The sequence below is a fragment of the Panicum virgatum genome, chromosome 5N (assembly GCF_016808335.1).
Source record: "Panicum virgatum strain AP13 chromosome 5N, P.virgatum_v5, whole genome shotgun sequence".
Taxonomy (NCBI): domain Eukaryota; kingdom Viridiplantae; phylum Streptophyta; class Magnoliopsida; order Poales; family Poaceae; genus Panicum; species Panicum virgatum.
Genome location: NC_053149.1, coordinates 38,839,587 through 38,862,642, shown reverse-complemented (window position 1 = coordinate 38,862,642; position 23,056 = coordinate 38,839,587). Strand labels below are relative to the sequence as shown.

Genomic DNA, 23,056 nt, shown 5'->3' with positions numbered 1-23,056 from the left:
GGGAGGAGTGTTCCACTGTTCACTATGTCAGCCCACGCCGTGTTAGCGCGCGCCCGGTCGCTGTCGACCCACACCGCTGTTAGTGCCATGCGGCGCAGGTTGTGGTGGGCCCTTCCCGTAGGTCGAGCGTGTCCCCCTCATCCAGACGGCTGCCTGATGAGGTAGTCCCTCTTCCCGTAGGTCGGGCGAGGCGAGAACTCCTCCCCTAGGTCGGGTGAGGGGGAGTTCCCTCCTTTGGTTGGGCGGGATGAAGCCCTTCCACGTAGGTCGGCCCGGCCAGTACCACCGCGACTATCTGCAAGCCTGATCGAGTGGCTTAACCGCTTAATCCCTCGTCTTTGGGTATCCAGAATATTTATACCCTACAAGCAGTGTGAGGCTCGTCGGCACCAGCGCGGCGGCAAGGAGTGCGGATGCTGCAGTGATGCACGGCGTGGGGGCATCAAGTGCGAGGACAACGAGGGCAACATCACATGCTCGGGAGCAAGAGGGTGTTCCACTACTACAAATATAGCATGTAGTCCCGGTTGGGAACTACCTTTAGTCCCGGTTTCCCAACCAGGACTACGATTCTAGGATTTAAGATCTTAGTTTTTTATCCCAGGTGGTTCAACAGGGACGAAAAGCAATTTATATCCCGGTTAGGGTTCCCAACCAGGACAACAGATGAAAAAAAGCACCATCTCTGCTCGTCCTGCCGCAGCTCCGCACCTCCGCCGCCTCGACCACCTCCTCCTCCCTCTTCCAGCTCTAACTCCATCAAAAAATCACATATGCTTCAACTCCCTTACATAGATGCAATGACACTTAGAAGAAATTTAATATTGAAGCTAGAAACATGCTCATTTCACAAGAAAATCATACATTACACACGAAAGTACAAATCTAATTTGTAACACATGAGAACACATGAGATTGATTTGATTCACATCACATAAACATTCAACAACACAGTCACAAACGAAAAAGATCACAAACAAAACATTCGCCCGTCCTTGACCTCGCTGGCACGAGCGTCCCCGCCCCCTATGCTTGGCCGCAGCTCACAGCCGAGCCGTGCCAAGCCGCAACACGGCGGCTCGCCAGCCCATGACGACGGGCGTTCGTGCACCCTGTGCCTGGGCCGCGCGTGGCGGCGACAGTTGTTGCTCGCCGGCTCGCGCCCGCGGCCACCACCAGCGCCTCACCGGCCCGCGCCTGCACCAAGCGGCTCCGTGCCAGGCCGCATGGTGGCGCCGAGTCGCAAGCCCGCTCCCGCGTCGGGCCGTGCGGCGGCACCGAGTCGTAGGTCTGCGCCTGCGCTCATCCCACCCCCGCCAGGCGGCGGCTCGCCGGGGCACGCGGCGGAGTCTCGCCGGCCCCAGCCCGCACCTGGGAGGGAGGGAGGGAGGGGGACTCGTGGAGAAAGCTTGAGGGTGAAGGGGCTGGGAGGAGACGTAGGGAGAGGAAGAGGAGTTAAATGAGAGGATGAGAAAGATCGGAGCCGGCACTTTTGTCCCGGTTGAAGATTCCAACAGGGACTAAACAGTAGTCTTTAGTCCCGTGTGGAGTCACCAATCAGAACTAGAATATTTATTTTCGGTTGGTGACTCCATCTGGGACTAAAAGCTACTATTTAGTCTCCGTTGGAGTCTCTAACCAGGATAAAAAATTTCTTGGTGCTCGAGAGTCCCTAGACTCTAGAACTGAGACTAAAGTTTTTATTGGTCCCGGACTCAATAATCACCGGGACTAATGTGTTGGATCAAAAAGTCTTTTTTAGTAGTGTTAGAAGCGCCGCAACCGAGGGAGGTGTTTCAACTCCGGCAAGCGCGGCTACATCGCCAAATATTGCCCCAAGGTGTGGGGTGGCAAGGCGTTGCTGGCGGACGCCGATGAGGAGCCGGCGTTGCTGTGAATTAGTCGCCATTTCAAGTTTGGGTTGTTTGAAATAATCTTGGCATGGGTATTCTGTCGCGTGTGTTTGCTGCAGGCTAGCTGCATGCATGGACGTGTGGCTGTGCTCGAGTCAGTTTGTCCATCGTGCGTATCTGTGTGAGCCGTGTGTCGCCGAGTCGAGTCGGAGCCATGCGAGAAGCTGTGGCTGTGACGTCCGAGCGCGTCGCGTCGCATTCTAGACGTTCGGGTCGTGCTCGCGAGTGGAGTGCAGGTGTGAACGCGGTCGGAAAACTATCTAACCATTTCCGTTACTGCATTTTAGATTCGGGAACGACAACACCGTTTGGGAAAAACGAAATCGGTTATACGGTATGCCAAAAACGAATCATTTCGATCAGGAACATACCGATACAATCGGGAATCGATACTTCAAAACAGGAATAGCAAATCATGTAACCACTTCAAAGATATTCGACGCAACAAAACTCATGTAGTCTTGATACTAACACAATATATAAATGAGTTTATAAGGATGTACAGCAGCATATATAAATAATTTGATCAATGCATTATCCATATAGGAGTTCAAAGTGCAATTCATGGAAATAGATATGCACATCGCACACGGCAATTATCAGAAAGCAGCTAAGCAGAAGCAGCAGCACAAGTCATGTCCTTATGTCCACACACCACACTCCACCGATACCACGTGACACGCCCATACCATCAATCCATCGTAGTACAGAACTGATACATGAATAAAGTTTATAATATACAGCTAGATGCTGAGATGCAAAGTAAAAGCCATGAATCTAAACAAATCTCTTCTAGAGGAAGTAGAATGTATCTGCACCTCCTGACAGGCTCGGTGGTTTCATCTTCAGGGATTCCTAGCTGCAGCAGTCCAGCCTGCAGGCAGGCAAGAGGCAAGCCAGCGATCGGCCTCTAGTCTCGAGCGGTTGCGGCCTGGCCGCAAGTCAGCCTAGGCCCTTCTCACCTCGTAAACCCCCTAAACGCAAAAAAAAAGTCACATCGAATGTTTCGACACATGCATGGAATACTAAATAAAATTTATTTACAAAACTTTTTACATAGATGGGCTGTAAATCGCGAGACGAATCTAATGAGCCTATTTAATTCATGATTGCAACATTGTTGTTACAGTAACCATCCGCTAATTATTAATTAATCATGAATTAATTAGCATCATTAGATTCGTCTCGCGATTTACAACCCATCTATACAAAAAAATTTGTAAATAGACTTCATTTAGTACTTCAAATTAGTAAGATTCCATTGCAAATTTTTTTTGCAAAACATCTAAACACAGCCCTAATCGTATGGGCACCAGCCACGAAGGACTGCACTGGGAGGAGGGAGGGATGTTGGTGGAGAGTATCCTTCAAGATGAAGAAGTACCACAACAGTCTCGAGCAGTCGAGCAAAAAGAGACGAGAGTCTGAAGGCAACTGAGAAGCCTTTAGAGCAAAGAGCGGAATGCAGCGACTATATTCAATATTTCATCAGTAACAGTTACACGGATATTTATAAGCGGCGGTTCACCAACCTTTTCGCCATTTACACCTTCATACCTCCAACAGCTAGATTCCTAAAATATTCCATGGATACAAGTTTACAATTTGGAACAGAGTGAGTAGTAATTAAGGATGGAAATGGAAAGTGAGAGGGGTAGGACATGTGCTTATGAGGAGGTGCATTAAGGACTAAGTTGATAGAGCTCTATCTTTTTTTTCCTGATAATCTATGGAAGCTCATTTTCTGATTCAATGGAAAGTGATTCTCTATGATTTTTCACGACGTGAGTAGAAAGTAGTTACACCTTATATCAGGAATTTGGGATGTAAGGAGTATGCCAGTACGTTACTGCAGATTTTAAAAAAAAAAACATGTAAGCTACCCATGTTATTTTAGTTTGCTCGAGCAAGCCTTGACAGTGGCTGTTTTTTTTTTTCCAAGGACCAAACTAAAAGTAGCACATACATAAATTTGTGCAAGTCCCATATATGCTACCCATGTTATTTGATAGTTTCAAATATGCATCCACTATCTTTATGTCCCACAAAGCTACAAACTCTCCGCCTCATTACTAGTCAAAAAATAGAAGTTTGAAAAAGAAATGCAGTAACAACCAGACAGCTGATACTATTTATCACATGTGCAAGTTACAATTTACTGCACCTACAACCAATTGGTGAGTGAAGAACAAAAGGCTTGACCCCTCATAACTCAAATAACAAAGATTAGGTTCGCCACGAGTACGAAATGTTAAACTCTCCATACTAAACAATGTAGAAGCCTAATTCTAACTATATCCACTGTAGAGTGGCGAAGTGCCAGATCAAAATCTGCACCCCATTTGACGCGAGATGTATTGCCGCAGGAAACAGTGGGTATTATCATGAGATCGCTGCTGTACACTCCGATAAATGTTGTATAATTTTACAACATAATACATGCTCACTTTCTATCAACGCTGAGACCCTACAAGGATTAGTGACACAAAATTGTACATCCCTACCAAGTACCGAGTTAATGGTAATTGGTAGATATCAGTTGTCCAGACGCCAGTTTATCATACAGCAGGTCTCGGAAAGTAAGCCCAGCCATCATCTTCACAAGTCAGGCGAGAAGCAGGAAGAGTAATCATCGCAGGTACAGAAGTGGAGAAAACTGCTCATCATTTCTCTTCCTTCACATCCAATGATCCAAGCTCTTTTAACAATCCTTGATACTTCTTTTTTGCCTCTGCGATTTCAGATCGAAGCTTTTGTTCCTAAAATCATCAGAATGATATTTTTATTCTTTCTATAAATCAGTCCTTCAAATGCCAAAGCTCCAGAGAGAACATTTAAGGAGAAACATACAGGTTCACTAAAATGTCAAAAGCTCTAGAGAGAACATTGAGGAGAAATAGCGGTTAAAGTGGACCGTGCTTTACAAAAGTGCAATATTTTAGTTTGCTTAGCATGCTCTTAGGTGCTACTGAAAACCAAGAATTAGCTAATAAGTTGCTACAAACAGTGAAACATACATATTTTAACAAAACAGTATGGAGAAGGTCATTTAGGCGGCTGATATGATGATATGGAAAGAGCACTCCACAGCCTTAAATGCAGGGACAGTCATGCAAGGCTAAAATCCATATTCCTAAGTTGGCGAGAGATGTAAATAAATCCACAATTGGTCAAACTATCAGTGTTTCAAAGGTGTCGCCTAGGCGTCCAGGCGGACCCAGCTCGCCTTGGGGAACAGTTACGCCTTGCCGCCTAGGCGTCTGGGCGTACCCAGCTCGCTTTGGGCTACCTTGTCACCTTTGATACACAGCAAACTATCATATTTGGGGCCATGATGGTTGATGGCCACTATGTATTTTCAACTGATTGGAGCAATAATGTCTCAACATTATGTTCTGTGAAGGTGAAAGAAAGATGCATTAGTTTAGTTGCCGAAGAGATATACCTTCATTACAAGTTGTTTCTCCGACTCCTCGTATTGTAAGCATCTGAAAAAAAAATAAAGGAAGTTGTAACACCAAAACTGCCATCCAGTATTTGCAGCTCTACTACTTTTTACTGAAACATTTTTTTCCTGAAACCAAGCACTCACAAAAATAGCCTGTATTTGAAGTTCAATAACGCAGACGAAGCAAAATTGGACACACATGACATGCTACAGTTAAGGCAATAATTACAGCGACAATGCCTAAAGCCCTATACTAGGAAAATATTATTATTATTTTCAAGGAGCCTTATCACTTCCTTAAGTATTTCCATTTGGTTCATGAGCTACGCTCCCATTACCAAGAGAAGCCCAGCAACAGCACTTCAGACATAAATGAGCAGTTGAACCCTCTTTTACCAGCAAAAGCACCAATATTCCTCACAAGGTGCATTAGCAAGAGTTGAATTGCACACAGGAAGAAGCTTTCCCTTCAAGGAAAGCATCTATGATAAATGTCAAAGTTATGGTAGTTCTTACTCATTACGCAGCTTGTCATTCTCCAGGGTCAAAGTCCTGTATTCACTAAACCGTTTCCGTTGAGAAACATCCTGATGTTGTCAAACAAGAACAATGAATTAGCCATATTTGAAGCCTTTAAGTATTTATACAAGACATTGCCCTCTATTGTCGAAAAAACTTGCTTCTGTATTTGGAAATGCTGACATATACATGTCTATAGTTTGATTGCACCAGAAAACGAAGTGATTTGGTTTTCTTCTGGTGTGGCATGTGGGAGGTGGATGGTGGACATGGGTTTGTAGACACCAGACAGAATTAGATGCCCAGTTAGCTCTTGCTGACCAGTAAACAGAACAAATTTAGGCTGCGCACATCAAATAATCCCTCTGTTCTTTCTTGTTTGTCATTTTAGACTAGTGCAAAGGAATTACGAAAAGCAGAGTCCCTTTTCTAAAGCTGTAAACTTATTTGTCTCCCCAGCTACCCACGGTGACCAATGAAAGAATGAATTCTTGGCAAACATATCAAACACTAAATATGCTAAAGAAATTCCTGCTATGTCTCTCCTCGGATCCATATAATGACAAACAAAAAGAACAGACTTGAGAAGGTAATATTGTTAAAAAAGAAAGGAGGGATTATTAGTCTTCATCTGCATCAGTCGTACAAATACTTACAACTCCATCTGTATGATTTTGCCTATCCTGATCATCAGCATTATCCGTCATGGCACAGAAGGAATCAAGCTTCCTCTTCAATCCCATCACTGATAAGAGTCAATACATTAATAAACATAGTGGCTTCTACAAAATGAACCTAAAGAGTGGATTACTCACTGTTATTAGAATGAGACTCGAGACTATTGATCTTTTCCCTTGCTGCAGAGGCTGATAATCTAGGTATACCACAGCTGCTTGTTGGAATATTAGCCGCAAGCAAACGAGGTGGAGCACTTATTGGGGAACTGCCAGCATTCATACGATTGGCACGATTAAGTGCACGGTCTGCTTTAGATAAACTTTTGTTGTCATAGCCAACACGATGGCAATGAAGGTCCCTGCACGAAGAATTAGTTCAGGCATGAATTAGTGAATGACATTAAGACATCCCCTCAAGATAAGAGCATGAGAATGACGCAGCAAAAGATAACAGATCAATAATTAAGAAGTCTCATAGTAACTATATTTATCAAACAAATTTTATAGAAATCCAAGGAGAATTGAGGCTAATGGCTGGTTATTATAAATGAAGTATTAGTATTATGCAGCTATTTCACAAGTTTAAGAGTCTAGTTAAGTTTCAGGTTAGAACAAGTAATGAAATCTAGTGTCTCAGCAGATAAATTGATTTGGCATATAAGACCAAACCATTTGCATCTCCATCGGCAATATCTATTTTGATTAATTTTGGCTTCATAACTGAAAAAATGAATTTTCTAACACAAAATGTGGCAAAACAAAGGCATAAAAGTTGAAGACAATAGTAAATCAAAATTTTATGAAGACATTCTGGCACAAGTAATTCTGTTGAGAAGCATGCAAAATTTCATACTTCCAACTTATGATTGAAAATTTTCATAATCAGCTGCATTACAATCTGAAGCATGACTTATTGTTGAAAATTGTCATAATCAGCAGTGCCAAAGGATGCCAGCAATGTCAGACCGGCACTGGCTTTATTCTATGCAGTATCATAAGGGTGCTGCTATCCTTCAGGAGCCTGAAAAGTGAAAACTTCATCTCCTTCAGTTGACGATCTGAGCCCTTGATTTGCAATCTGACAGCACAGGTGTATCTTCTTCCACCCACTCCTCTGTTCTTGCTCTTCTCCACAGAAACAGGCGCAATGCTCCCCCGCCGCACCTACCTGCACCACTCTCTGGAGGCACTCCTGCTGCCAGAGTAGCGACCACTGCCCTCCAGCCCTATTCAATCCGTTTTGAAGTTTACACACCGGCAGCGGCCCACTGGCCATCCAATACTGCCCGCGACCGATGGAGGCCTTGCCACCTCATTGCTCCATTCCCGCTACTGCCTCCACCGCAGGGCCTTCCTTACTCCATGCAGCTCTCCCTGTAAGGCTGTAGGACCCAATTCCTTTGCTAGAAAGCTGGAACCCTAACCACAAAGTTCACAGTTGTTCACACAGATTGACCGAAACCTTTGCCATTTTCAGACGTCCATAGTATAGGAGGTGTGGTATATAAACTACTCAATCACATTATTAAATATTAAAAGAGAAAAAGGAAAGGTATTTGTTGGGATTTCCACTGCAGATCCTGGATTGGGGGTATAGTTCGGTAATGGGAATTGAAGAGCTGGAGCCGTAAGATCTAGCTAAGAACACAAAGTGGGTTACCCAAGTTCAAGCTTCCTTGCAGAAAAAAGCACTAATCCTGCTTTTGTGTCGTGTAGCTCAAAGAGTCCTTAGAGGAACCCTGGGACCCACCCCTGCTGGTCATGGTCATATGCTCACCACTCTGGTCGTGGTCAGGCGCAGACCATCCTAAAGGCACTTAGGAATGCGCCGCTCCTAGGGGTGTTAATTAGTGACCCTTAGGTGCACCTCCAACCCTCTGTAGTTCAAAATTTTGTACTACTACTCCAAAATCAAATCTCATTTTGGAAAATTAGTACAAATTTTGAACTAAAGAGGTTGGAGGTGCACCTATGGGTCAGCAATTTGCACCCCTAGCCGCTTGCACCACCCTAAGGGAAGTAGTCAGGCCTGCCAGCTGTGTCTTTGCTTCACTCTTGCGTGGCGTCCACGGTCCACCATGTAAGGCCTTCTTGCCAGGCCGTGGGGCTGCCCTAAGCCTGCTCAAAACTTAAGTGCATGGCTAAGGGCATCCCTTATGACCGTGACACCAACACTATTGTTGTGCCCAAAAGGCAGCATTATAAAGGCAACTATTCAACTATTACAGTTATGGTAAGAGCTAATAGTATGCAAAGGGTTCCACATGGAACAGGGCATGGTTCCTCTAGGACAATAGATAGGTGATACTTTGCCTGAAAAATTGTGATACCTTGGGCAATCTGCATAGTTTGGAATAAAAGGGGGCAATGTACTAAGAGCAGCCAGGGGCCTTGAACAAGTTTGTGCTAATTGTGCAAACGACTAGATGGATACTGCACAAAATGACAAAAAAATGGATACCAAACATAAGTCAACCCAACAAACTGGAAATCGTGAACCAAACGTAGCTCCGTCGAGAGGCCGCACACTCGTAAGCTGTCTGAGTAGTCTAGTACTCCCCCTTTTTTGAGACAAGGAATAGAGTTTTATTTCCTGTCTTTGTCAGAACTCTAAATGTTTACATAATCCACCCTGATGCTCCTTTATTTAAGGTAGCATCAAGCCTAGGGCATAACCTCACGTGATCAAAAAAACATTTTCTTTTTAGCAACACAAAGGTATACAGTCCATCCTAATGTACCTGGGCACAATGTCAGGCCCTTGGTACAAACCTTGCTATCGAAATCTTACAGGCAAACATTCCTGGAAAGTGAACTCGTCAGTTCTCAAGTAACACTAGTCTGAAAAGCACTTTAATCTTCTGAGTCATAAATGTACAGTGTGAACTGTGTGCGCATGCACATGTGGTTGCTTGCATGTTTCAAATGTGCACGCACAGCCTTGTGTTATACTATTATGTGTACAATGAATGCGCAACCATCTATGTGGGCAGGTGGGTTCATAGGAGATCGGGAATATGACAAAGTTTACATCAACATTGCAGATGTTTAAAGGAACAAATCAGCTAAAAGCTTTACCAGTATTCATAGGTCATTTCTTTCAAGCGAGTCTCGAGCCTTTGATAAAGGTTGGACTTCTCGAAATCCTGCTTATCATGGGTAGGTTTGATGAAGTTGGCCTCCAGAATGCCTGAAAAGACCAACAAAACAAAATACACATCATTTTTTTTATCCGAGATCTTGCTTTGGATAACTCAGTGGAATATTTCTTACCAACTACTCCTCGCCCTTTCCCGTATGAGTTGTTTGCAACTTTCCAGAAGGGCTGCAAGCAGAACAATCAGACATTTGAATTATCCACTAAGCAGAAGCAAAATAAAATTGCCAAGTATATGTCATTCTGGAAAATGATATCAGACATTACCTAAACTAGGTTGTCAAGTTAATTACATCCTAGGGAAAATTCTTATAGAAGTTGATAGCATACCTAACCTGATGGGAAACATAAAATACAGGTGGATACAATGATGTTCTATGTGTGCCACTATATATAACAGGTTACTTCTCAAAACTAATCATTTGGAAGAAAAATTCCACTCTTACAATTAAAATAACATTTCTAACATACACATAAAGCCAGGCTTCCAAGCTAAGCAAGGATTTGACTAACACACAAATGTTTCTGCTTCAATCTTCAAACAAATGACCCGGTTAACAACAAACATATAAAGCGAGCAACACGAAAGGAAAGCAAATTAAAATATCATCCATATATCATAAAAAGTAGAGAGCTCTCACCGATATTAAACGATTTTTGTGATATACATTAAACCCTTGTACATCAATGTCTGGAGCACCTTTAACAAATCCAATGGTTGTGATTACAGAAGACTACAAAACTCAAAACATGAGACTAATCAGAGAGACTGTCTATGGAATTAAAATTATAGCAAAAATAAAACTCAAGCTACACTTGCACATGTGACCAAAGTAATCAGAACATATTCATTGGAGTATAAATCAAGTAACCGTTAAAGTGTACGATATAGCCTCACCCACGGAATATATTAAAATCTTTATTTTACCTAAAAACTAAAATTAGTTAGAGAAAACTAGCAATCACAGTGGTCATGGATGCGAAGTTACATTTGGCAGTTCTTGAATACACAATGGTCATGGATACGAAGTTACAAAAGCTACAAAAACAAACACTAAGACTGACTTGACTATGCTTCACCCCAAAAAAATGTACCTTGCACGAGATTGAGGGAAAAGAACTAGATAACTGATAATGCTTTCGATATAACATCGTTATATAGATTTCCCCTCTATCTTGTTTAACACAGAATCTCATGTGGAGGAGGTCACACTTCTATAAGTGGCCACCAACATGAGGAACTTATAACAAGTAAACGGACAGCCTATTGCTACTAGTAAGCCACATGCTATAAGGTAGTTCATGATTATAATACCAATCGAACATAAAACACGGATGAAAATCCAGAAAACTATAGGTCATTATAAACGACTGACTGTCCAGATATTTCCATTTCATTAGATGACACAAGCATCGAAAAAAGCTAGAAGCAATAAAAGGGCTTATTCTGACTATCAAAATGGTAAGAAATGCACAACATGATTTGCAATTGCAATTTAAATGTACCTCTGTAAGTCCAGCAATTTGCGGTTTATACAACACGCACTCCCGATACATCAAGTCGTTAACTATATTATGCGGCTCCACATCACATCCTCGCAGGACAATTTTGAAATCGTCAGGTACATGAAGATACAGGATAGATGCATACGCCTGTTTGAATCCAAAATGAATAATAATGTGAGTGCAAGAAGGAAAACAACAGCACCAAACCAGTAAATATGAATCGGTACTTAACTCTAAGAGAATAGCGAAGCCGAGTTGAAATGTAGTTCTGCGTGGCGATCTTCTCCAGTTTATTTGTTTTCACCTTCTTGTGTGCTCCAGTAATGAGGATATCCTAAGATAGTAGGTATAGACCAACCGTTCAATAATAAATGTACAGGGAATTGTTGATCTGGTCATAAACCCCAAAAACAAATGCAAGGGAAGACCAATAAAGTACAAAACATGTTATGTGTAGGTTGCCAGACACTTCCATAAGGTAGCATGTTGTGAGAGTAGCACTGACACAATACTTTCTTAAGCATGCATTAAATCATGCCAGCTTCTTAGTCAACATTTCATGTCTCTAATAGCAATTTTCCCATGTTGGCAGCACCCTTCACTTGTATTCCTGTTGTGCTATTCTATAGGGTGCCTTACTTTAAGTCTTTATGAAACTAAACAGTCTATTAAACTATATTGTTTCCTACGATTCATATGTGGATCAGTGGATCCAAAACACATACTGAAGATATGCTATCAAGGCTGTAGTTAGATAAACATGCATGATATTTATTTCAAAATTTATATAGATGTGTCCCATGTAGGTATGGCTGATATAATAAAGCACATAATGGCATCTTTGCCTAGAGAGAAGTCAACATTGATAACAATTGAATTGAAGGATCTCTACTCCAATGGCTCACATCAAACAGATCAATAGGACTTCTACATTGTTTACTCAATTGCATCAGCAAATCAATGAGCATCCCATCAAGGGTGGGGACCACTAAATCAGCCACCGATGAAGGAGAAGCGCCATCATTTTTGCTAAGTCCGATTGTGATTGGTTTTATAATTCAAGTCAGATCAATTTTCCTCCTAACATCAAAGTATCCTTTGAGCAAACGAACAGTTATTCTTTAGTTTCCTTTCTCCACATACTAACATGAGAAGTTAAACTTTTTCGATTGTCGCTATCACGTGAGTTATGTTTGACCATATAAAGCCAAGATATTGCAATAAGTTTGCTATCAAAGCCTTGAAGAAAAAATTCAGATCTTCCATTGAAAAAAAAAATAGATGAAACAATATACATGAAACAGTTGTGGAGCTGACAACTGAAAACATCATAGTCATCCTGTAGCAACTATTATAGCTCCATCAGAGGCCAACATTACAACAAGAACAAAGTATTTTACTCCCATGCAAGTTGGATAGGCTAGAGATGAAACCCGACATGATCCACCAATAAGGAGAGAAAAGGAAGAAAAAAATTAATACAAAAATATCAGAGGTATCAATAATAATATTATTATTACAGTATATACTATATAAAGCCTTTTTCATGGTTCAGGCACGTGGATAATTGGTGGGGAGAGGGTCTAGTGTGAGTGGCTTATGTTGGAGTATATTGAGCCCATGTGTATAGAGAACCATCTAGAGGCCCATGTATATGTATTATATATACCCACCCTTCTAGGGTTGGAGGAATACAAGCATTATTCTCTCCTATATGGTATCTTTAGCCTAGGTTTCCTCTCTCTCCACCCTCCAGCCCGCCGCCGCTGCCGCCGGCCACAATGGCCGGCCGCCGGCCGCCGGCCCCTCCTCCCCCCTCTCCTCTTTCCCCTCCCTCTGTTCCCTTCCTTCCCCTCTCTCTGCGCCGGCGCCATGGCCTGCTCGGCCTACCAGGCCCGCCGCCTCCCTGGCCCTACTCGATCCCGAGTAGGGCAGGGCCGCCGCCGGCGGCAGGGGCCTGGGGGCCGCCGGATCCGCCGCCCCCGGGGCCGCCGCCGCCGGATCTGCCGCTGGAGCGGACGCCGCCCTCCCCTCCTCTGCTCCGGCTCCCGCCGCCGCCTGGGGCCGCCCTGCCGCCGCGCTGGCCGCCCAGGCTGGCCCTGGCGCGGGCGCAGGTGCGGACGGGGCCCAGGACAGGGCTGCAGCCGCCGCCGCCGCCCAGGACGGGCCTGCCGCCGCCGCCCAGGCCGTCCCTGGCGCGAGCGCGAGCGCGGGAGGGCCCGCCGACGCCGCCGCCGCCGCTCAGGCCGTCCCTGGTGCGGGCGCGCCCCTCTGGTGCCTGCGGCTGATGCCGCCGCCCCTGCTGCTGCCGCTGCAGCCCCTACAGCCGTCGGCGCCAGGACCCTTCCCGTGGGCGCGTGGGCCTCCGGCGCGGGCACCCCTCCTCTGTTCCAGGCCGCTGCCCAGGCGCCTCCTCCACTCCAGGGCGCGGGCCGCGCCGCCGAAGCTGCTGCCTCCCTCAACGCCGCACCCGCCGCGCAGGCTCAGGCCGTCGCGCCCGCAGACCTGGCCGCCGCCGCCGCCTTTGTGGCCGCCATCGCGCCCGCCGCGCAGGCCGCGCAGGCCGCGCGGGCTGCCGCCTCCCTCGCCGCAGGTTGTCGCACCCCCCGCGCACGCCGCCCACGTCCAGGCCGTCGCGGGCCCTCGTCCTCAGCCCCACCCGGCGGCCATGCTCGCCGCTGCTGCTCCCATGTTCACGCCGTTCTGGACACCGCCCGCTCCACCCAGACAGCAGCCGACCTGGCCTGGGGGGTGGGGACCAGGCCGCACTGGCGCAGTCCTTCAGCGCCATGGGGCGGACGCCGCCGGTCTACACTGAGTGGATCGCCGACTCGGGTGCCTCCTTCCACACCACCCCACATGCCGGTATCCTATCTTCTGCCCGACTCCCACACCCATCTTGTCCTTCTTCTATTATGGTTGGTGATAGGTCTTGTCTTCCTGTCACCGCCGTGGGTTCTGCTCCTAGCTCTTTTCGTCTTCCCAATGTCCTTGTTGCTCTTCAGATGGTTCATAACCTTCTTTCCATTCGTCAGTTTACAGCTGACAATTCTTGTTCCATCGAGTTTGATTCTTCCGGCATCACTGTAAAGGATTCGGCCTCCCGATGTCCGCTACTCCGGTGTGACAGCACGGGCCCCTATACACCCTTCGTCTTACTTCTTCCGCTGCACCACTCTCGCCTTCTTCTTCGCCCTGGCCGTCTTGGTCTGCCGCTTTTGCCGCAACGCCGTCTTTCACCATCAGGCACCGCCGTCTTGGTCACCCTGACCGCGACGTTCTGGCTCAGCTCAGTCGTAGTACCGATGTTCCTGGTACTAGAGCTCCTGCTGAGCCCCTCTGCCATGCGTGCCAGCTCGGTCGTCCTGTTCGGCTCCCTTTTTCTTCTTCTTCTTCGCATGCGACGCATGCATTTGATCTTGTTCACTGTGACCTGTGGACCTCTCCTGTTCTTAGCCTTTCTGATTATAAATACTATCTGGTGGTGGTCGACGATTTCTCGCACTACTCTTGGACGTTTCCTTTGCGCGCCAAGTCTGAGACCTTCCCCACCCTCCTCCACTTCTTTGCCTGGGTGTCCACTCAGTTCGGCCTCACCGTTAAGGCCGTCCAGTGTGACAACGGGCGGGAGTTCGACAACTCCACTTCCCGTTCTTTCTTCCTCTCTCGGGGTGTTCAGCTGCGTATGTCTTGTCCGTATACCTCTCCTCAGAACGGCAAGGCTGAGCGGATGATTCGCACGACGAACGACGTCGTGCGCACCCTCCTGATCCAGGCCTCTCTGCCCCCGCGCTTCTGGGTTGAGAGCCTCCACACCGCCACCTACTTGCTCAACCGTTTTCCGTCTACTGCTTCTCCTGCTCCCACTCCACACCACGCTCTTTTCGGTACCCCTCCTCGCTACGACCACCTTCGGGTCTCCGGGTGTGCGTGTTACCCTAACACCTCCGCCAGTGCTCCTCACAAGCTGGCGCCCCGCTCGACTCGGTGTGTTCCTTGGTTACTCCCCTGACCACAAGGGGTACCGATGCTTTGACCTCACCTCTCGCCGCGTCCTGATCTCCCGACACGTGGTCTTTGACGAGTCGGATTTCCCCTACTCCACCTCCTCCACACCTTCTCCTGACCCCGAGCTGGAGTCTCTGTTTCCGACTTACCCGGTGGTTCAGCCACCTTTTCCTGTCTGTCCTTTTCCTGCAGGTTTTCCCGGTACACCGGCACCGTTCCCGGTGATTCCCGCTGCGCCGAGCGCTGCCCCGGTGCCCGCAGTCGCGCCACGCGCGGCCCCGGACCTCCGATCGTGCCGCGCGCGGACCAGGTGTTTCCCGCTACGCCACGCGCGGCCCCGGTGCCTTCCCCTGCACCTGCACGGTACGCTCAGCCGGTGCAGGTATACCGGCGTCGCTCGGCGCCGACACCGGCGCCGCAGCGGTACGCTGAACCGGTGCAGGTGTACCGGCGTCGCCTCCTGCCCCGGAGGCTCCTGCGTCGACGACACCGGAGCCGTCGCCGCCGCCGCCTCCTCCGGCTCCCTCTCGAGCCAAGCCGGAGGTGTACCATCCGCCAGTCATCCATCGGGATCCTCGGCATATCCATCCCATGGTGACTCAGCGGATGGCGTCTCAGGCCGCGACTCTCTCCGCCACCGAGGGAGAGCCGCGGGTCTCTCCGGTACCCTCCTCTGTCCGCGACGCCTTGGCGGATCCTCACTGGCGTCGCGCGATGGAAGAGGAGTATGCGGCTCTTCTTGCCAACCAGACGTGGGACCTCGTGCCGCGTCCGTCTGGTTGCAATGTGGTGACTGACAAGTGGATCTGGACGCATAAGCGTCGGGCTGATGGCACACTGGAGCGCTACAAGGCTCGTTGGGTTCTCCGGGGGTTCACTCAGCGGCCTGGTGTGAACTATAATGAGACCTTCAGCCCAGTCGTGAAGCCCGCTACGGTGCGCACGGTCCTCTCGCTTGCGCTCTCGCGCTCTTGGCCTGTGCACCAACTGGACGTGAAGAATGCGTTTCTTCACGGCACTCTGTCAGAGACTGTCTACTGCTCTCAGCCAGCGGGATTTGTGGATTCGAGTCGTTCGGATATGGTCTGCCGGCTCAACAAGTCTCTCTATGGACTGAAGCAGGCTCCTCGGGCTTGGTACTCTCGGTTCGCCACGTTCTTGATGACATTGGGATTCACCGAGGCCAAGTCTGACACGTCTCTCTTCGTCTACCGCCGTGGGGATGAGACTTCCTATCTGCTGCTCTACGTTGATGACATTGTGCTCACAGCCTCTAGTCAGCGGTTGCTTCAGAGTGTCATCTCCTCTCTGCAGCAGGAGTTTGCTATGAAGGATCTCGGTCAGCTCCACCACTTCTTGGGCGTCACTGTTGAGCCTCGCCCGTCTGGTCTTCTCCTGCACCAGCGGCAGTACGCACTCGATATCCTGGAGCGGGCTGGGATGACTGATTGCAAGCCCTGCTCCACTCCTGTCGACACTCAGGCGAAGCTGTCCGTTGATCTGGGTGATCCGGTGGCTGATCCTACTGCCTACCGGAGTCTGGCCGGTGCTTTGCAGTACCTCACCTTCACCAGGCCGGACCTCACCTACGCTGTCCAGCAGGTCTGTCTCCATATGCATGATCCCCGGGAGTCACCTTGCTGCACTGAAGCGTCTCCTCCGCTACGTCCGTGGCACTGTGGACCTCGGCCTGGTGCTTCACCGCTCGTCCTCTACTGAGCTGGTGGTCTACACCGACGCTGACTGGGCTGGCTGTCCGGACACTCGTCGCTCCACTTCCGGCTACGCCGTCTTCTTGGGCGGCAACCTGGTCTCCTGGTCGTCCAAGCGGCAGCCGGTTGTCTCCCGCTCCAATGCCGAGGCGGAGTACCGGGCTGTCGCTAACGGCGTAGCGGAGGCGTCCTGGCTACGACAGCTCTTTGCGGAGCTCCACAGCCCGCTCGCCAAGAGCACGCTCGTCTACTGCGACAACGTCAGCGCCGTGTATCTCTCCACCAACCCCGTCCAGCATCAGCGGACGAAGCACGTGGAGATCGACCTACACTTCGTGCGCGACAGAGTCGCAATCGGCGATGTTCGGGTACTCCATGTTCCGACTACCTCCCAGTTTGCTGACATCTTCACCAAGGGGCTGCCCTCCTCGACCTTCTCGGAGTTTCGATCCAGCCTCAACGTAGCCGGTAGCTAGTTGTGGCTGCGGGGGTATTTGCCCTTTGTACTCTATTTGTACTCTCTTCTTGTCCAGTCTTGAACACCGCTGCGTCGGTAGTTCAGACTGCGGGGGGTGTTAGCTTTCTTGTTGTCCAGTCTTGAACACCGCTGCGCCGGTAGTTCAGACTGCGGGGGGGTGTTGGAGTATATTGAGCCCATGTGTATAGAGGCTCATCTAGAGGCCCATGTGTATAGAGGCTCATCTAGAGGCTCATGTATAGGTATTATATATACCCACACTTCTAGGGTTGGAGGAATACGAGCATTATTCTCTCCTACAGCTTAGTAGCTTAGTAAGGTCAGGTCGTCATTTACATCTACAAAAGGTGCTAAGTTATTGTGTTAGTTTGCAACATTCTGTTACCTGCTACGAAAGGTAAAGAGGTTGCTTTGTATGGGACTCTTTTCCTTTTTCTCTTTATAATATAAAGATATGCAGCTCTCCTGCGTGTTCAAGAAGGGAAAAAAAAAGGCACGTGGATAGCTGATTTCCACACTTTTATCCAAGGATGTCAGAGGTCGACATTACTAACCTTTTCATCAGAGATGAAATCAAGCTCCATATCCCCATCATCGTTGAACCATAAGTTGAATACAATTATCTTTGTTCCGTGCTCTCCCATGTCATCAAACTGTGTCATATGTGAATCTTAGCTATACTAGGTAAATTGGCCCTAACCAATAGATACCCAGCAAAGTACAGGTAACACATAGTCTAAAAGGGAATTGGCCCCTTAAGAATTTATGTGAACTAGGAAAACAACTTGGTGAAATTAGAAAGAAAGAACCTACAAAATACAGCCATTAAACTTTTGCCAAAAGTGCATACTGCTGTAATTTTCGCAAACTTAAATTCAGACATAGTTTCAGACTTTCAATTAGTAAGTATATGAATCCACTATGAAGCGCTATGTGACAACTGACTAGTCTTAACACATTCCTAGAATGCTACCAAAAATCATGTAAAACTCTAGGAATTAACTAAATCATTTGGGCATCATAACAGTTGTAAGCCATCTCCTTCCTGAGGGCTACTAGTTAATTTGTCACAGCTCCCAACTCTCCATAAATTTTATAAACCTCATCTTTTTTACAAGGTTGTCAGAATCTGAGAATCATTCAACAGTTTGCAATAAATATCTCAGAGATAAAGACATATTCATTGCATACTTGTTTAAGCAACTCAGCTTCACTAACAAAAGGGGACCATTTAAGAAGGATCCCCAAGTTAGAAGAGAAGAGCTTCTGATCATGACGCAACATCTGAATATATGAAGCGGTCATTGGATCATATTGATAGTCCACCTGCAAAACAGCATGGCAACACAAGGTCACAAGGCAGTAGATGACGAAAAAATTAGCTCAACTTGACAGAACTTGCAATCAGCTGAAAAGGAATATGTCAAACTCACCGTTGGCACCAACACATCATCGCAACCTGTTTCCATCAGAAATGTATAAGAAAGAAGGCCAATACTTCTAGTCGGCACCCTACAGAAAATCAGAAACAGAAAAATTTAACTTCAGTAGATACATGGAGAGACATCTTAATAGAGCTAGAGAGGGATCTAAATAGGTGTTGTCCAATTTCAGTAAATGGCATAAAGGGCTTGTTTTGCACAGCTCCAAGCCTCCAACTTTGATATTCATGCAGGAGTTAGAGTTTGAATAAAGCAGTTTAAACATGTGTTTAAACTAAAGTAATATCGAAAGTGCTTAACTAAACAAACACTTTTTGATGTGCCCAGAACTCCAAAAAGAAAAAATTGAGCTAGGGATGGCCAGGTCCAAAAATTCTTGGAGCTGGAGCTGTGCCAAACAGGCCCAAAAGATCAATAGTTAAAGAAGTCGGATGAGTGGAACTTAGCATGGGCAGTTGTCTGACCAGCAACATGCAGTGAATAATGTATAAAACACACTTATCATAATCAGATTCTAGTTACTTGTTTCCATGTATACAAAAACTCAAAAGGTACATGCCATCATTTTCTTCTATAAATCGTAGTTACAATTACAACATATCTACTCAAAAAGGGAGGAGGGGAAAGGAAATATTGCAACTGCTACTGATCAACATTTATCCTTATTTCACTTCTATTCCTTAGAACTCAATACTATGTGCTCTTGCGGAAGAGAAAATGTTAGTCAAGTTTCCCGACTTCCTTATGTTACCACTTACCAAGGATAAAGGTAGCATCATGAATGCTTATTTCTAATGTAATGTCAAAAGGAATACTGCAAGGATGAATGGAAGGGAAATGTACCCATTATTTTGGTTTTGCGTAAAAACAATCACATCTGCTCCAAGCCGCATTGTACTAGTCTTGAAACCATTTCCATCTGATACAAGAAGCAATATAAATTCAATGGTGGAGGGTTTTAGACTTGTTTCAAAAAGAAATAGAAGAAAGGACACCACAACATACATTGCCCAATGAAAGCATCAGACTGCTTATCCGAAAATCCAAAGCTCATGCAACGTCTCAGTGCCTCAGGATCCATCCCGCCTCCATTATCTTATCAATGAAAACACCACAAGGTCACAACTTACAATCCAGATAGCATTTCATACAAAATAAACAGATTAAAATTGCAAATATGGCAACCTTGAATCAACAATGAGGGGTTCCCATCCCGTGGGTTTGTAAATTTATTAACACAGACAAATGTTGCCCCAGTGTTCACCTGAGAGAAAAGATGCCACAAAAATAACAATACTTAGCACTCATGCTATATCTTACTCCTTCCGTTCCAAATTATAGGTCGTTTTGGCTTATCTAGATACATTGTTTTTGCTATGCACCTAGCCCAAACGACCTATAATTTGGAACAGTGGAGTAGTTTCTTTCTGTATATGTGAAAAAAGATCCCTAATGATTACCTCATCAATTGCATTATCAAGAAGCTCAGCAATGGCTGCAGGAAAATATGGTGGAGGACAACATTGAACAGATCATTTATAGATAGTGTCATAGAATGCAAAGCAAAACAAGTAAAATGTTAAAGCATTCAAGAGGTGTTGAAACACAATGCTATATGTTCAAAAAAGAATATAATTGAAAATTGCACTGAGGAAAACTCTACAGTTTTGCGTAAAAAATTGTAGAAACCAAGATAGTTTAATCTGCTAGATTGTATAAAATCTAATTTTTTTCATAGGCGAACAATTGTTTAAATATCCACTTATGAATGCTACGGGAAGAGCATATAACTGGCTACATTCTTGTGGGACCAGTTCCAAACTTCAAAATGTACACCTATATTTCAAGCATGATCATTGTAAAAATAAATGGGATTGGCTGCCTATTTTACGGCAAAGACAAATTTCCATTTTAGTCATCTAGAACTATCAAAGCACATCTAATATCCTTTCTTTTTGCATTACTGAAGTGGGTACTTCATTTAGAATTGAGTTTAATTTTCTTAAGTGAAGATACAATAACCCAAACTACAAGTTCCCAGAAATGGATAGATGCTGTCAACACGAAGAAAAGAATAGACCCATGATAATAAGCATATATAATCGAAATTTTCTTAGAAGAAAAAGAGAGATAGAAGAACAGGGGTACAGTTATGTCAGTTTAATTATTCGCGCTCATGAAGCCAATAGCATTCCTAAATTCCAGTTGCTTTGAGTAGTAATCTAGCCAATCCTACAACAAAACACAATGAGGGGATCGTCTCATACCTCCGAAAGCCCACTTGTGGGAAGTCGCATTCGAGTGCAGGAACCTGGGGTTTATCCGCAGTCGGTTCCGCCCACCTGCAGGCACCACCAAATCGGAAATCTCTCAGCATGCTCACCTGCTCCCAACCAAATTATAAATCCGAAGGAAAGTGAAGAGACAGCGGAAATCAGGGGGGCGCGATTCCCCCGGCCGACCGCCTACCAGGGGCGTCTGCGTCGGGGTTGCGGCGCGCGACGACGTAGTCGCCGGACTTCCAGAACTGGCGGCAGATGCGCGGCGGGGGGAGCGCCCTGGGCGGCGGCGAGGCGGTGGCCACGGGCACGGGCACGGGCTCCTCGGTCTTCACGGGCACGAGCGCGCCGTAGCCCGGGGGGTGGAGCAGCGGCGGCTTCACATCGGCGTCGGCGAGCAGGGGCGGCTTGACGTCGGGCGGGGAGGACGGGCGGCGGCGGGCGAGGGCGGTGGTGCTGGGCACGGGCTCCTCCTCCTCGTCGCTGGAGAGCTCGATGACCTCGGCGCCGGAGGTCATCGCCGGCGCCGGGAGGCTACTGCAGGGATCGACGCTTGTCAAAGCACACGCTCGCCCCCCTTCTTCTCTGGGGGCACTGGGCAGGGAGCTCGATTTGCCGATTTGGGTTTTCGTTGGGAGCTCGTGGCGTGCGCCCGTGGCCTGCCGCGGGTTTATTTCCGTCCCTGTAGCCTTGTGGCCTGTGTGGAATTCGAAATGGCGATGCAGCTTTCAGAAAAGATGACGTTGAAAACCTTTTTGCTCGGAGGAAAATGAGGATCCGTTCGTTAGATTTGGGTAAGTTGGGTGCGGGTGTGCACGGGATCTCGCCCGAATCTGCCCGGGGTAGCAAACGTAAATTCTCCGTCTGCAAATACAAATACATTGTACATGTCACTCTGAAGCGAACATATCGGGTGGAAATTACAATTTCGTGAAAACCCGTACAAACCACGGCAAAAAAGTCATTTAAATTCACAAAAAAATCACACATATAGATGATATAATGATACACAATCTTGTAAAATATCTTGTCCAAACTCGACTTCGTTTGTGAGATATAAAAATAACAAATTTCAAGCAAGAAAGCTGTCCAGATGATTTGTTAGAAATTTGTTATTTTTATATCTCACAAACGAAATCGAGTTTGAATAAGATATTTTACAAAGTTGTGTATCATCATATCATCTACATATATGATTTTTTTGGTGAATTTAGACAACTTTTTTACCGTGGTTTGCATAAGTTTTCACGAAGGTTGTGGTTTTCACCAGATACGTTCCCCACTCTGAAATGTATTTTGTATAGATATATAATCATGTCTACAAGAAGATACCTGGGTGTCTGGGTGACGTGTGTGTTGTCTCAAGTCTAAAATAATTTATATGTACAGTTTAAAAATATTTATATTTATATTAAGTAATGTATAGACATGTGGCAAGCATGCATCAAGCATACATCAAAGAGGTTGCCACACGGTGACATATGGCAATGCACTAACCGAACAAAGAAAAATAATTTTAAAAAAAATACTAGTAGCAACATATGGTATACCTATACAGAATGACATATAGCAAAAGCTTATGCTTATTGGACTCACATAGGTAAGCAATTGATAATTTTATACTCTCTCCATTCATATTTGATAGATATATTTCACCTTGACATAATGACTAAAAAATAACCTTACTTATCATACAGTAAATGCAACATAGACTTTTTGTTAGTTCTCCAATGTTTTAACTAAAACTCCTTGTTACTGGTGCTATTTTGACATAGCTCATGCCAATAGCTAATATATCTATTATTTATGAATATTTGAGTTTTGAAAATATATCTATCAAAGGTGAATGGAGGGAGTAGATTGGAATGACACGTGGTAAGCATGCAAAAATATATATAGACTAAAGTGACATATATT

The 23,056-nt window shown here is 46.2% G+C and overlaps 1 protein-coding gene across 1 annotated transcript; it reads right to left on the bottom strand.

The window, feature by feature from the left end:
- Positions 1-4,016: 4,016 nt before the first annotated feature.
- On the bottom strand, positions 4,017-21,793 carry LOC120673255 (protein MICRORCHIDIA 6-like). The gene is made up of 19 exons (XM_039954016.1): positions 21,330-21,793; positions 21,128-21,202; positions 20,321-20,355; positions 20,046-20,124; positions 19,866-19,955; positions 19,704-19,779; positions 18,852-18,930; positions 18,610-18,744; positions 17,973-18,071; positions 11,453-11,554; positions 11,221-11,367; positions 10,356-10,448; positions 9,831-9,882; positions 9,636-9,747; positions 6,696-6,916; positions 6,537-6,625; positions 5,878-5,948; positions 5,359-5,401; positions 4,017-4,672 (listed from the first exon to the last, which is right to left on the bottom strand). The coding sequence occupies exons 1-19, from the start codon at positions 21,655-21,657 to the stop codon at positions 4,577-4,579; spliced, it is 2,022 nt and encodes a 673-aa protein (XP_039809950.1). The 5' UTR covers positions 21,658-21,793; the 3' UTR covers positions 4,017-4,576.
- Between the last annotated feature and the right edge of the window lie 1,263 nt (positions 21,794-23,056).